The sequence below is a fragment of the Festucalex cinctus genome, chromosome 7, assembly GCF_051991245.1.
Source record: "Festucalex cinctus isolate MCC-2025b chromosome 7, RoL_Fcin_1.0, whole genome shotgun sequence".
Lineage (NCBI taxonomy): Eukaryota > Metazoa > Chordata > Actinopteri > Syngnathiformes > Syngnathidae > Festucalex > Festucalex cinctus.
Window position 1 is genome coordinate 9335390 of NC_135417.1, and position 16129 is coordinate 9351518.

Consider the following 16129-nt stretch of genomic DNA (forward strand, 5'->3'; position numbering starts at 1 on the left):
TTACTCTGTTTTCGTAAACCGCAATAATATAGAGTGCTGTTTATCCTTATTTAAAAAAACAAAACAAAACTATTTATTATTTTGTTTGGTGGTGGGGGGAACTTGAACCGCTTTAACAGCATTCCATTCATTTTAGTGGATAAAATTTCTTTCAACGTGGTCACCGAACAAATTCAACTTGTATCTGAAGCCACCATCTTAGAATGATTTCATATTTTGGCCCTGTGATGGGCTGGTGAGAAGCTCCAACTCACCTGGAGGATGAAAGGATTTCATGCATTTTGGTAATCACACTCAAAGTGAACACACAAATTATTAAAGCCACACTTGACTCATTGAACAATTTTCAGCAGTGAAAAGTTCTATTTGAGTCCAGAATTAATTTGATAACTTGATTCATTTTCATGTCCAATTAATGAAACTATTTTTTCCTCTTGCTGTCGACTGATGATGACATCACCTGTGCTGAGGAAGTAGGTCACGGCCAATCATGGCTCACCTGTTTTCCGGGTTTGGTCGTTACCTACTTCCTCAGCACAGGTGATGTCATCATCAGTCGACAGCAAGTAGAAAAACTACTTTTTAAAAAGGTATTAATTGTACATGAAAAATAATGAAGTTACCACATTAATTACCGATAAGATATTAACTTTTTACTGCTGAAAATGGTTCAATTAGTCAAGTATCCCTTCAAAGAAGACAAATAGTTGGTTACAAGAAAAACTCATAATAAAGCCTTGTCATGAACGTATTTTATTCATAAATGCAGTATTATTTTTGTGTATTTTCTTAACTCAATTTTATTGTTGTAAGAGCTGGAGCAACAACAACAAAAAAACTTCTTTTTTTTTTTTTTTTTTTTTAAATGTCTGATAACTATTTATTAATTTATTTTTGAAATCTTGAAGAACTACACCAGCTCTCCCAGGACACAATAAATAAGGCCTAAAAGTTGACACCACAATCGAAATATGAGCATTAATATCATCAACTTGGCAAGTATAAATATTCCTTGAGTCTTTTTTTTTTTTCTCCTTATACTATATACATTTTCCCCCACAGACATAAAATGATTTATTCGACATGCTTGACATCCAATTCTTGGTCCTCAAACAGAAAATAGTCCGACAGCGTTTCGGCGCATATTTGACACGGCCGGGCGACTTTCAGGCCGATTGCGCGGCAAGGACAAAAAGCGCATAAGATATTGATGACGACTGAAAACGGACTCGGACGCCCGGGAAGCTAATAGGAGGCGATGAAGCCTTAATGGAACGTTTGGCGGTGCTTAATGGAGACTTCTGCTGTGTTCGTTATCATCTCAGTGTATTAAAAGGAAAGAGAGGAAACATGAGCCTCCACCTCACCGAGCTTTCCACTGGAGTTTTGTTTTGTTGCCACACAAATATGATTTACGCCGCTACCCGCTTTCAAGAGCAACCGATTTAACCGTGAAGCGCCACGAGCCGTTTAAGCGCCGCTAATTCTTGCTCGGCGCGGCAGGGAGGAAGGAGGTGACGGGGATAATGAACGGGTCATTATTCCCCAATACGGCTCGCTTTAAATAATGCTTGTTTAAACAGTACTTACTGTTTAGTACATGGCAACCGAACGCAGGCGATTGCGATGGGGGGGGGGGGGGGGGCACCTGTTGTCCTGACGCACCGATGACGCCGATGAGCACGTGGCGGAAGGTTAAGGTTGCCGTGTCAAGCTGAGTCATTAGCCCCTTTCACACCACCTGGAAAAACTGGCATACTTATGTTTAAAAAAAAATAAAAAATTCCACCAATGGAAATGAAAGTCCATTACGCAATCGTATAGGGCAATTGATATGGATTCTTTTAGGTTGATGCCGATAATGAGTGGAAAAAATTCTGATAACCGATTAATTGGCCGTATAATTTTTATTAAATCATATTGTATAAAATTTGATATTTTTTTGGTCCCTTAAGATTTACAACAATGAAGGTATGAGTTCAAAGGCACACCATTTCACAATACTTTGTCCTGCAGAGATACTTACTTGAACAATTTTCAGCAGTAAAAAGTTAATATTTTGTCCATTAAATAAAGTGGTAACTTCATTATTTTTCATGTACAATTAAAACCTTTAAAAAAGTAATTTTTCCACTTGCTGTCGACTGATGATGACATCACCTGTGCTGAGGAAGTAAGTAACAACCAATCATGGCTCAGTTTGCTGACCAACCCCAAAAAACAGAACTGGCCGTTACTTCCTCAGCACAGGTGACGTCATCAGCTTCATATTATTTTTCATCTTGTGAATGTCACATGACCAAACCTAGAAAACAGGTGATCTGTGATTGGTTACCTGAGTAAGAGTATTACCAGAAATTTAACTCAACATAAACATAAACTTCTCCTCCCTATTGTGTTGAAACTTGAAAGCAGTTATTTATTATATATTTCCACAACTTTTTTTGTGAGTAATGTCAGCGTCTGCTCAAGCTTGACGTAGAAGCGGTTATTAGCTCTGATGTTGATGTTAAATCTTTGGGATCTGGTTTTTAAAAAGAGTCTATGTACTGTCAAAAGGTCTCGAGGATGCTACAAGATCCGCCTGCTCCGCCGTCTGCCGCCGTCAGGCTGCGGCTGAGGCGGCGGCGGGCCGGACAGCTTGTGAGCGTCGAAGTCCAGTTTGTGCTGCAGGATCCCGGAGAGGATGAACTCGGCCGAGACGATGGGGAGCGACGCCGAGACGGCTGCGCGGCACAGCGGCCAGTCCTCCATGCAGGAGATCACCACCGTCTGAGGCTGACAAGAGTGGAGACAAAATACAAGTTATTTGTTTGTTTTTTGCTACTATAGTCTTTTTTTTTTAAATCATTTTTTTTAACTCATACATAGCATTGCCAAAACAAACTATGGAAATACTAGGAGATTTAAAAATGAACAAAATACTAATACTAATACTAATAATAATACTAATAACAACAACAACACTAATAATAATACTAATAACAATAACAACAACAACAACAACAATAATAATAATAATAATAACTAGACTAAGTGCAATTTCTGGAGAAATTGCGCGGGAATGCTGAAAGCTGAATGCTAATAGCTGAATGCTAAGCTGAATACCTATGAAGGAAATTGAAGGATAAATAGTTAAAATTACAAAGCAATTACATAACTAGTAATTACTAGTAGTAAGAGAAGAAGTTGCAGCAGTAGTAGTAATATTATATAAGTTGTATATTTAGTGCATTTGAAATACGTTTTTATTTGGGATGCACAATAATGCTGTTTTCAACAGATACGACAAACCAATAATTTAAAAAGTGCCGATGTCGACAACCGATACGCCGATGTGTAGCCAAAAATCAAAGTAACGATTACATTTCAATTAATTGGCCAGTCCTACTACAAAATAAACTTTGTGAGTTTGCACCTTGTGTGAAGAAGGCATCTTGGGAAGAAATGTTGCTCCGCTGCAAGAAATGATGTCTTTCATCTGGAGCGGCTCGGGCTTCACCGACTTGGTGATGTGGATCTTGTAGCCCTAAAATAAAAAAAGAACACAAAGCAAGATGATATTTATGTATCTTATTCTAAAATGTCTGCACATAAAATAATCAATACAATGTCATTCTGAGTGGTTCTGTTCTTGTGGCTTTTTTTTTTTTTTGGGCCAGAATATTGAACAATCTTTTCGATGACTCAGCACAGACTCTAGTTACATCCTGTGTTAGCATGCTGGCCGTACGTGGAAATGGGCCGCGTCAGGGGAAGAAGAAGAAAAAAAAAAAAAAAAAAAAAAAAAGTGCTAATTTAAGGTGCTATCATGTCAGCTCATCTCAAATACTCCACGCTGAAATCAAAAATGTTCACGCAAAAATGTATGTGGGAAAACGTTTGACACACTCTTCAAAAATATTGACATAATGTGCTATAAATGCTATGTTTGACCATAAATAAATAAAAGTAAACAAAATAATAAAATTGTAATGTAATTTAGTAGGGATGTAACGATATCCAAATATCGCGATACGATATCACGATATGAAGGTCACGATACAATAATTAGCATGATATTGTGGGGAGGTTGGCGATACAAAAAAAGGTCACAATATTGTAAAAAAATGAGCTCATACTAAAAAAAGAAAAAAAAAAAGAAAAAAAAAAGCCACACAATATTGTGTTTTTGTACATTACAGCAATGCATATAAACAAACTACAATTTCTAATAACTTACTTGCTAATGCAAGCACTCAAGAGTTCTGCACATATTGACTCGGTTCACAAACATATTACGCTCCCATTTCTCTGACCATTTATCGCGATATCACGATATTGTCATTATCATTACATCCCTAGTTGACAAGCATATTACGTTCCTCTTCATCTGACCATTAGAGTGGATTTTAAATATAGAAGGGCCAAAACATGCCTTTTGAAAATTAAACTGCACTAAAAAAAAAACTACAACTTCATGCAGCAAGTGGCAAGATGGCCGACCCGCAAACAGGCATTTTCAAGGAAACCCCAAGATGATTTTTTCTTTTTTAACTAATCACAGTGCATTATTTTTTATGTACAAAATCTTATTAAACAAACATTTTGCCATAATTCCACAGCAGAGAGGACAGTTAGATGGTATCCAATAACCTAAATTTCAGCTTTCTACTATTATGATGCATTATTTTTCATACAAAATGCTACAAAATTCTTGTATGAGCATACCTATACATCATATAGTCAATCATATTGATGCCCAATAATCTGAGGGCAAATGTTATTTCGTGGAAGAAGTAGATATAAGGCACAGAAAAAAAAAAAAGAAAAAAAAAAAAAAAAGACCTGACTAACTCCAAAAACGCTTCTGGAGATCAGCCAGCGCCTTTACTGCCACTCAGTCATAAAAAAAAAAAGAGCAATGATGATAAGACGTTGAATCGGTAAGACTACCGAATGAACAATTCTGAGCTCTTTTAAAAAAAATAAAAAAAATAAAAATAAAATAAAAAATAATCATCATTTGTATGAATTTCACCGCCACGCGGGACGAAAAACTGAAATATTCTTAGTCATTAATGAAACGAGCACAGTTAGAACACCTGTAAGAGAGGCTGGTTGCTGGCAAGATTCAGAGACTGCTGCAGGCAGAAACTGAACTTCTGCTCCTCCTCCGGGTCGCTCACAATGAAGGTGTCGGGAGGCAGCAAGCTCCCGGCTTTACCGCTCTGGAACACAAACACTCTCGCAGGCAAACGCCAACATTTTTCATTTATTTTCAGTGGTTATTCATGACTCACCTTGTCCAGCCAGTGTATGTTGACGATGGGGATCCCTTTGGCCACGGCGCACATGAACTTGACGGTCCGGCGCACCTTGTCGGTCACCAGGCAGTTCATGTCTGCGGTGCCGTTCGCCAGAGAGCCGCCTAAACGGGTCAGCACTCTCTCCCCGGCTTTGTCCACCACGCCTGTGAACAGCACCTGAACAGGTGACAGTTCAATCAAAGTGATAATGTTGAGAAAGAGAAAATGTTTGTTAATTTTATTTTATTTATTTATTTTTTAATATATCTGTGCATGCCCGTTTCAAATTGGCCCAAGAGGCCGGTGGTTGTGGACCCCTGAAATAGTGGCTGGCTAGAGAGTGTTTAATAGATAATATTACTGCCGTATAATGTGAAATTTACAACAAAGAGACAAGAATCAGGAAAACGAGAAGGACGGAAAAGAACAGTTCTACTGGAAAAATTTTTTTTGCATTTATTTTAAAATTTAATTTGACAATTATGGAGAAATTCAGGGAAATTCCAAGACCTTAGACAGACTGGGCGGTGGTGTGGAACAAGTTTTATTTAATTTGAAAAACAACTAAAATTGGAGAAAAAAAATAAAATAAAATAGTTTTCTTTAAAATAAAAACAGGAAATGCTTTAAAATTAATGTGAACTAATTGAAACTACATTGTACCTTTATAAAACTGACAAACTATCGTAGAAAACATCCGTTTCATCTTATTCAATTTAAATTATACATGAGCTTTCAGAGATTAATTTTTTTTTTTGGTCTCGCTGCGAATTATAGTTTATTCCACAATGCTTGGTGACTTTTTTTTTATTTAATCTTTTAACCTGACAAATACTCCATATATTTAAAAAAATAAAACTAAAACTTAAAAAAAAATAAAAATAAAACAAAACCCTTAAAAAAAAAAAAAAACCTAACAAACCTGCTCTAAAATCTAATAAAAGTAACTGAATTAAAAAAATAAAAATAAAAACAAAAATAACAATCCAAAACTATTATAACTTTGGTGCATTACATTACATCATATCGGGCTCGTTTCAGTGGACTGTTCTCGCTGACGTAAAAGGGTGAAAGCAGGAAAACGCGTCAACACCACAACACACAAACCTTGTAAGAGTGGCTCGCATCGCGTGATCGGCGATTCAGTGGCAGGGGAGAGTTGCGAGAAATCACAGGGGAGAATTTCACGGAAGCGTCTCGCGTTTGCCTCTTGCTGCTGATTGGCGTCTGAGGCTATTAAAATAAAAATAAAAAAAATAAAAAAAACGAAGGATCAACACACGAAATGATCATTGGGAAGCCATTAATTCACCTCTTAATTCATTCGTGCATCAAGGGTGATGTTAGTGGCGAGTTCGGCGTACTCTGGTGGGTTAGCGAGCGGAAGGAACGCGTCATGCTTTCAGTCATGATGACTGAAGCGCATTAGTCAAGAAAAGAGATGAATCCGACAGCACTCATGATTGATGTTTCACCAGATCAACTACTTAACATTCCATTTAGTGGCCACAACTTAAGGTACGCCTGCGCGGTGGAGCTAACAGTAGAGCGCTATGATACATTCAGACGATACAAAGCTGCCTAAAGTGCTCAGTGACGGACTAACAGTCTTAAAGGGGAAGTCAACCGCAAAAAAAAATTCTTGACAATAATATGTTCTGTGCAGCCTCACTGGTCTAAATATGGAATTCTGGTGAATATTGCATTAGTTGACTCCAGCCATTTTTATCCATCTCAGGGGGCGGCCATTTTGCCACTTGCTGTCGACTGAAGATGAACTCACTGTTGCTCAGGCAACAACCAATCACAGCTCGCCATGTTTTCTGAAGCTGAGCTGTGATTGGTTGCAACCTGAGACCTGAGCAACATTGATGTCATCTTCAGTCGACAGTAAGTGGCAAGATGGCCGCCCCCTGAGATGAATAAAAATGGCTGGATTTTGCTTCATAACTCATACTCCACAAATGTAATATGAATCAGAATGTCATGATCAGACTAGTGAGGTCACATATATTATTGTCAAGAAATGTTTAAGATTGACTTCCACTTTAAACAATGGACATCTAAATCCCAATTTTAAAAATCCGGATCTGTTTCATTCCATTCCTCTGAGTAACATTTTGGAGTTTTGCAAATCAATTCACCATAGCCCCACCCACTGGGTCTGCTTGGCCCTAAATGCAAGTGGACTGTAACTGCGAAAAGTTACAACAAATTCTTCGATCTGTAAATTAAGCAAGCTACAAAGGTAAGCGGAAACTGTTAAGTAGTGTGGGGGTAGTCCTGCTTGCTAGCAGAGAGGTACTCGAGACCCAGGTTCATAACTTGTGCCCCGAGCGTGCCCTCCATTTCGGTAACTAATTTAGCGCACACAATTGCTAATGTCAAAACCTCAAATGTCTTAAATCTTGTCTGCTTGGGCTGTCTTAAATTTAGGACCCCTGAATTGGGCTTTGACGAGTTCTGTCAGAAACGCAAAGGCTATGTGGCGGCTCTGGGTTTTGATGCATCAGGTAAGCGATGTGAAGTCAATAAAAATATGAACCTCTCATAAGCACGTGCATTTCAGAGTTAACATGGATGGAGTTACCTGGACGCCTTCAGCAGAATCGGCGACCGCTGTGGTACTTGCATCCTCGCTGGCTGTGACAGGAGCAGATTCCTTCGCATTCCTGTCCCCTTGAGACACTTTGGCTCTTCTCTTTGCTTGGACCGGAATTGGACTCTCATCTTGCACTTCTGCCTCCAAAACTCTCTTCCTTCCTTGCCGCTTGTCTTCGGCCTTCACTTCACCGCTGCCTGGGGGAGTTACCAGCGCCTCGAAAATTTGTACTGTCCTCTGAACTCTGCCCCGAATGTTTCTTTTAGGTAGGGGAGATTCGCCAGCGGAGTTGTTGCCCTCATTTGACTGCTCCGTATTTGGGGGTTCTTGTACATTTGCTCGCTTTCTCCCCCTAGTGGCCGCCGGTTGTTTTGACTTTGGCTTCTCCTCGTTCTTTTCATCAGAAAGCTCAGCGGGCGTCACATCTGCCTTCTTGCCCCTCCGGCCCCGCGTTGCAGGCTTCGGAGAGGGTGTCTGACCGAAGACAGGCGGGATCAAGCGAGGCTCGGGTTCCGTTTTGCGCCCGCTTCCTCGTCCCCTGCCTCCTCTACCCCTCTGAGAGCGGCGGCTGCCGCCAGACCGCTCCGAAGCGAGGGAGTTAAGGGAGCTGGACCTCGAACGTGCCCCCAGGGGAGAAGTGGCGCGACCGTCCTGCTCTGGTGGTTGTCTGCTGACGGACGCCTGGGCTGACACGTCGGGCGTCTTCGCCCCTCGGCCTCGGGTCCCTTGGGCGCTTGAAGTGGACACCTCGGAGCTGGCAGAGTCAGAACGGGTTCTGGGCTTCTTGGCTGGGACGTCGTCGTCTTGATCTGGAGCTGCTGAGGGAAGAGCAGCGATGGTTCTTCTGGTTGCTCGTCGGCCTCTCGGTTGGGCCTCGGGTTTTTCTTCTTTCTTTTGTTGAGGCGCTTTCCCCGCTTTGTCCCGTTTCTGTCGTTCTTTAGCTTTTGGTTCCAGTCTCTCATGACCTTGATCCGCCACTTCCGACTGTTCCGTTTCTTCTTGGTCCTTTCTGTCCCTCTTTTTACTTTGTGGACTCTCAGGGTCTTGAACCTCAAGATGCTGCCTCGTGGCTTCTTCCTTAAGCTCACTCCCAGCAGGCCTGGACTTTCCCGTCCTTTCTGTGGCTTTCCTTCTTCTTGTTTGTCCTTCTTCCATTGGCTCCTCCTTTTCTTTAAATCGTGACCGTGTTCCTCTTGCGTGAACAACAGGGATACGAGTACTAATACTCGTTCTGACTTCAGATTGACCCTGTAGGGCCTGTGGGCCTGGTTCGTTAGTGCCGGTCGGCTGACATTCAACTGCAGAGGTTGAGGAATTTGGGATCTCGCATGGCCCTTGTTCCCCTTGAGAAGATACTAGTGACTGTGTCTCGTCTTCGATTTGCAGCGGTTTGGCGTTTCTTTTCCGCGAGCCCGGGACCAAGATTTCGCTGTCAGCATCTTTATCTTCATCTTCACACGTGTCCATGATTTGAGCTCTTGCTGAAGGAACTTCGGCACTCACAAACGTATGTGTCACTTCTTCTCCTTTACCGGGACTGGAATCATCTTTACCATCGTTCGGCAGGGTGTCAAGATTCGGTTGAGTCTCCTCCTCTTCTTGTTTTATCGGAGTTGCTGATGGGGGCTCATTACTTCTCCCTCGGCCTTCAGCTCTTTGCTTTGACGGATCCGAATCATTCCAACTGTCTGTCGGGATCTCAAGAGTACTGCTGAGGGATTGCGTCTCCTCGATTTGCAGCGGCCTTGCTTTCCTTTTATTATGCAAAACCGCAATTGAGTCCTCTTCATCGCTTTCCTCATTGTCACTGTAAGCCATAGGCTGAGTCGCAGCCACACTCGCCAAAGAACTTGTACTGGGTTGCGTCTCTTTATTCATTTGCACTTTATCTACACGCAAGACTTCAACAGAATCTTCGACGTCAGTTTCCTCATTTTCGCTTGTAGTCAAAGGCTGGGTCGCTGCTGTACTCATAGTTTGATGATTATCAGCTGAACTGTAAGAAATATTAGGTTGCCTCTCTTTATCAAGGTGTACTTTTCTTTCATGCGAGACTGGACTCAAGTCTTCATCATCACTTTCCTCAAGCTCAACTGTAGCCATAGGCTGGGTTGCAACAGCCAAAGCGTAGGAACTCGTATCGGGTTGCTTCTCTTTACTCGTTGAGATTTTGCCATCAGTTTCCTTGGTCTGGGCTGCAGTTACACTCGCAGGCAAACCAGAAAAACTCACATTGGGTTGCATTTCTTTCTCAAGTTGAACTTTTTCTTCACCCAAAACTGGAAATAAGTCCTCATCGTCGCTTTCTTCATTTTCACTTATGGCCAAAGGCTGGGTTGCGGCTAAACTCAAACTCTGACGATTAGCAGCCAAACGGTAAGAACTCACACTGGGTTGCGCTTCTTTCTCAAGCTGAACTTTTCCTTCACTCAAAACTGGAATCGAGTCCTCGTCATCACTTTCTTCGTCTTCGCTTATGGCCAAAGGCTGTGTTGCGGCTAAACTCATAGGCTGACGCGTAATCCCTTCATCAAGATGTGCTTTTCTTTCAGGTAAGACTTGAATCGGGTCATCTCCTTGACCGTCTTCCGTTTGATTTGCAGCTATGGGCTGCGTTTCCATGACATTCGTGGACGTAAACGGTTGAGTGGCCTCTTCGAGCTGCAGCTGATTTGCACGCGTTTCCCGCAAGGCTGGAACAGAGTCGTCAGCTTCATTTGTGCGCCTGGGCTGGGAGTCTGCAATAGTTGGAGCTACATAGCCAGTTTGTTGATGTTCTTTGCTCAAATTTGCTTTTTTAGCAATCTGGGTTGGGGCGACAGGACTGCTTGTAGTCGGGCGCTCCTCTTCCCGGAAGTCGGTCATGAGTTGGGTTTCAGCCAACGCAAGGGAAGAAGAGGTGGGCAAATCAAAAGTATCTTCCTTTCGCTCTTCTTCAGACTCACCGCAAGACTCCGAAATATAAGCCTGCGTTTCTTGTAAAGCAAAGTTGGTCTTCCGACTCCCCTCAAGCACTGGACTCCCGGCAGGAGCGTCATAATCGTAGGCCTGGGTAGCCTCGATGCTTAAGTCATTCCCATGGGATGCCGAGCCTGCACTGGCGGCGTTTGCGTTCGTTTGGTTATCAGGGACGAAGGCCTGGGTGCTCGCCATTGCCAAAGCTTGGGCCGCACTCTGTAGCTGGCTGCTGTCAGACAACCCCAGCTGGAAAGACGCGCCTCCGTTAGGCCGTTCTTCCATGTCCTCGCCGGACGATTGGCACCCTGAGGCTCGGCGAACGTCATTGTTGCAAATCTGGATCTGTCGTTGGGGCTGAAAGATGAAGGCCTGCGTCTCGGCCACAGCAAAGTCCTCCTCCTCTTCCTCCTCCTGATTGTCTAAACATGAAGGCGACGCTCCAGATCTTACCACATTGTTGAAACCACCTAGGCAACAGAAACAGAGTATACATTTATAATTTGACACTATAACTTACGTTTAAGTCTTTTTATAAACTTTAAATGTGTGTAAATCAACTTTAAGTGTATTTTAATATTTAGGGGGAAATAAAGTTTTGAAAATGCACTATTTTCCAGATTTTTACTGGTGTGTATCCCCTCGATAAACTGAGTTTCACTGCACAAAGGTAAGAATTCTCAATTCAGACTGATGAGTTATGTGTATTTTTGTATTTGGACCTTTTAGTGGCAAAGAACGGTTTTTAACATTATGGTCACAACAATTAACATTTTTTTTGCAGAACTGCGCAGATGTACCTAATCTTGCGACCTTCCACTATATTTACCTGACATTTTCACAGGGGTGGAGCAAATTTGCAGATGTGAAGACTGCAAACCGGATGATTTCCTCCCTTGAAGAGTTCTTGGACTTTTCTCTTCTTCCGCATCCGTATCACTGTCCCGGTCAGCAGGGGGCGCACTGGACTCATCCACATCGGCGTCGACGTCGGTGTCCGCGTCATTCTCTGACTGAGCAGCTGCCGCGCTGATACCGGGAGTGTCTGAGGAGGGTGCGGCGGCGACAGGTGACGACGAGTGCGGAGAATCTCGCACCGCGTTGCCGTCACTCGATCCCGCGGCTGAATCGGCGAGGGCCTGGTCGTCACCTGACCCCAAAATGTCCCCGATCACGTCTGGCCTGGAAGTTGCCGCCGCGTCCCTGGCGGCGTCATCGGCCTCCTCGTCCACATCTGTGTCGCTGTCTAGCTGAAAGTCATCTGGCAGCGGCAGAGAAGCCGCATCAGTTTTTTCACTAGCGTGGGGTGACATGTCAGGGTGACTGTCACCTCCCTCGGGCTGTCCGGGAGGTGCAGATGTGTCGTCTTCATCCACATCTGTGTCACTGTCCATGTGAAAGCACACGGCGCCCGACCCGAGGCCGGACGCCGGCTCCTCCTCGCCGCCATCCTCCTCCTCCACGTCAGTGTCGCTGTCCATGTTAAATTTAGGGATGGCATGCGGGGAGACGGTGCTTGTGGACAGTTGCGGCCGCTCCTCCTCTGTAAAGCCGGCCTTGCTTTTCAGCTGTTCCTGCACACTGTATTCCGTTCCCGGCGTCTCGCCATTTTCCACTACGCCCGCCTCCTCCTCGTCACTGTCGTCCACAAACGCAGGCGTTTCCTTTTTCTGCTGTCCCCCAACATCAACGTCCGGCGCTTCTTTGCTGACATGTGGCTTCTCTCTGGTAGACGATGACGTGACGGGTGTTCCATCAATACAGTTGGGACTATGGAAAGGACACAGATTATTGCTCAGATGTACAGACTGGAAAAACATTCTGAAAATAAGCATTACGCCACAATGTTTTTTTTGTTTTTTTTTTGGTGGCTATCCATTCACTTACTTAATACTTGCTCTCATGAGCTGGTACACCACAGATTCATTTCAGAGAGCCATTTTAGGCCAAATAAATAGCCGCAAAACATTTGAAGATTGTGATGATGGAAACAGTGTTGTTGTGTTAGTCTAACGTACTGAGGGCTCAAGAGCTAATTAGGGCTGCACCTTAATAGAAAAATATGCAGCATCCATTACATCGAGATTCATTTTCTTGTACCTTTCTTATTCCGTTTTTGGATTTTTTTTTTTCCATCCATTTTTAGACTTATATCTTTCTGTCAAATTTCTGACATTTTTCGCAATTTTATGGACATATAATCATTTTCTGCCTCTACTTCCTTTTTGGACATTTTATGGCTATTTTTTTCTGCCTTTATTGCTATAGTTTTCTCACATTTTTGGCAATTTTTTTTACATTTATTGTCATTTTGGGGATTTCTTCTTTTGTTTTTGGACATTTTATGGTTACTCTTTGAATGTTTTCTTTTGTGTCTTTTTAAATCAATTGTCTGACATTTTTTGCAACTTCATGGATATTTCAAGATGATTTTCTGCTTTTTTCTCTTCCCTTTTGGACATTTTATGGTCATGTTTTGGACATATTTAGGTCATTTAAAAAAAAAATCATCTGCCTTTTTTTTTTTTTTTTTTTGACAACCTAAAAATTTGGACACATTTTTTGAATATTCATTTTTTTTTTATTTCATCATTAATTCATTTAAAAAATATTTATCTAAAAATAAATATGTAAAAAATTACTTAAATTTTAACATTTTAATTTTTTAAATTATGATAAATTCCTACTATTTTTTTTCGAGATCCACGGGGAGCCACCGGAGCAGCAGGTTACATAGTCCTGATCTAAAACAAAAAGAAAGTAAAGTAAAATGTACCTTTCGAGGACTATTTTGTTTGTGGGAGTCAAGTAGGTTGAGCAGGTGGGGCTGGAATCTGACCCTGTAAGCATCCAAGGAAATTATGAAGAAATACCACCACAACACGACGGGTATAATGCTTCACTAATTGATGAATTGTTGATTAATCATGTTTCGAATTAGTGGAGGATCAATCTGGTGGACCGATTGGTTGACAGGAAGTATAATGCAAGTTGAGCTACATCATCTACCCCTATTTGCTAACATTTTTATGTACAGCTATAAATCATAGAAATACCTTGAAACTTGTGCCTGCCCTCTCTGCTCTCCCCATCAGAGTCCGACTCTGATTCTGGGACCAGAGTCTCCTTCAGGTGGACCGGAGTGGTCTCAAAGGACAGGAAGCTGTTCTTCTTCTCTGTGTTACCCGGAGGTGAAACCTTCGCTGAAGTCTGCGACAACTTAAGGTCGTCTCTCTTCTTTACGGAACCAGCCGGTAAACTGACACAAGCGCCCGACGTCTGGCCACCTTCGTCTTCACGCGTGTCGCCGAGGCTGAGGTACTGACACGGCATGTCCGCCATGAGCAGACGGTTCCCTTCGCTGAGTGGGTAGGATACGTTGGGGATCAGCTTGACGCGGCCGATGCGGGTGCCGTTCATGCTGCCCAAGTCCCGGACCACGGCCTCTATATCCACTCCCTTGCGGGATCCTCGTTTCTGATGGACGGAGATGCGGATGGTGGCGTGCTGTTTGGACACGGAGGGCGCCAGCAGAGGCAGCGTGCAGGTGCCAATGTCACGGCCAAGCACGTTATCTCCCATAAAAAGGGGAAATTCTGGGTGGACAGGAAGTACATTGTCAGCCAAATTACGACAAATTATTAAGAATATAAACTTTTAGGATAGTGTTTGCAGTGAGTCGGTCACCCACAACAAATCAGTTATGTGCACTGTAATCGAATTGGCAAATTATCGGCACCAATATTTGGCATTTTGACCTTTATTAAAAATCTGACACCCGATAAATAAATAAATTTAAAACTGTGTTAACTTCCGGAAACTTATGTTTTGGTTTGAAATTAAAACAAAGATAATTAAAAGTTTAATATACCCGTTATTTTTGAAATTTGGGAAAAGATCCTGTTCAGTTACAGTATTTATTTAAGTTTTCGTTTAATTTTTTAAGACATGCTGATGAGCCTGAGAGCTCCCACAACTATTTTTTTAAGTTGTCAACAAATAAATCAACATTTTTGCAAATCTGAAAAGGTCTTCAATAAACATATGCTTTGACATTTCATCAGAGTGGAAGCTTGCATTTTTTTTTAAATACACCAATATTTTCCCTTTTACAGAAAATTAACATCTGCTCCACATATCGGTTTATCCTTGATTACTAATAAAAAGTATTGATATCAGCCATGGAGAAAAAAAACAAACATATCCTGTCCCATCCTGCTCCCGGTGAAAATGACTCCTGTTCCGTCCTGTTCCCATTCAGAATGACTCTCACTCTTGTACAGCTCCAAATTCCATTAGTCTAATTCACCCACACCCCCAAAACCACAACAAACAAACGTTCAAGAATCTAAAAAAAACAAAACGACTACTATGAAGTATTTGTGGGTTGCATGTGTGCCTTTAAGGGGCTTTGCCTAGTTATGACCCCCATTTGCCCCCAGGATTCCGCTGCCTCTAATGGCTACAGCCTTGCTTCTCACCTCTTTCTGGAACATGGTCGTTCTTCAAGACGCACAGCTTGGCTACAGGTTGGCGCCCCTTGTTTGGCGTCTCGTCATTTTCCTCCTCATCTGACACAAAGAGGGAGTCGTTGACGACCTGAGTGGCGTCCATTCCTCAACCAGAAGCAGGACGTCTGCCAAACGTCTCACCATGAAGCAGGACGTCTGCCAAACGTAATCACAGATTTCACACCTTCTTGTAACCTTCTAACCACATAGCAACCGTCAAACATGCGATGCTACGAAGCTAACGTTAGCGTGAACGGCTATCGGCTCCTGCGTTAAACGTTAGCATAACAGTAAAAAAAAAAAAAAAAAAAAAAAGTATACTTTTCCGCATATATGCGCAGACTAATTGCAAGTTTAGTGCCTTATGCATAATTGTGTTCTGATCGATCATCCCAAATCTTTCCCTTTCATTACTTTAGTAAACAAACTGATTAACTGAGTTTGGACTCAAACGTCACCGCATGACTACAGAAACATAACAAGGCAAGTTACACTCGGCTGTTTTAACGCCTCCGTTGATCGCTTTGGCCGTTACGTTATACATTTTTGTAAATATGAACGTGTATGAGATGTAATTTCGTCCTAGTGTAAGAAATGTGGTGCACACTTGCCTCGCACTGCCTCTCTGTACTCAATGGGAGAAAGAAAAATAAAACAACTTTTAACGTTTTTCCGGGTGACGCTAGTTCACGCCCACTAGAAAGTGTCAATGACTCAGGTGATTGGCCAGTGTGACGATCACTCAACATACACTCCACATCTATTGGTCATTT

At 42.3% G+C, this 16129-nt stretch overlaps 1 protein-coding gene across 2 annotated transcripts; it reads right to left on the reverse strand.

Moving 5' to 3' along the window:
- Nucleotides 1–1888: 1888 nt before the first annotated feature.
- Nucleotides 1889–16021, reverse strand: mdc1 (mediator of DNA damage checkpoint 1). 2 transcript variants are annotated; one of them, XM_077525872.1, is made up of 11 exons: nucleotides 15968–16021; nucleotides 15327–15512; nucleotides 13902–14441; nucleotides 13622–13685; nucleotides 11675–12615; nucleotides 7879–11315; nucleotides 6396–6521; nucleotides 5283–5465; nucleotides 5085–5210; nucleotides 3419–3529; nucleotides 1889–2778 (listed from the first exon to the last, which is right to left on the reverse strand). In XM_077525872.1, exons 2-11 carry the CDS (start codon nucleotides 15457–15459, stop codon nucleotides 2572–2574), a joined length of 5868 nt encoding a protein of 1955 aa, XP_077381998.1. In that variant the 5' UTR covers nucleotides 15460–15512; nucleotides 15968–16021; the 3' UTR covers nucleotides 1889–2571. The 2 variants fall into 2 exon arrangements, with proteins under 2 accessions (XP_077381998.1, XP_077381999.1); XM_077525873.1 differs by lacking the exon at nucleotides 5085–5210.
- Nucleotides 16022–16129: the final 108 nt, after the last annotated feature.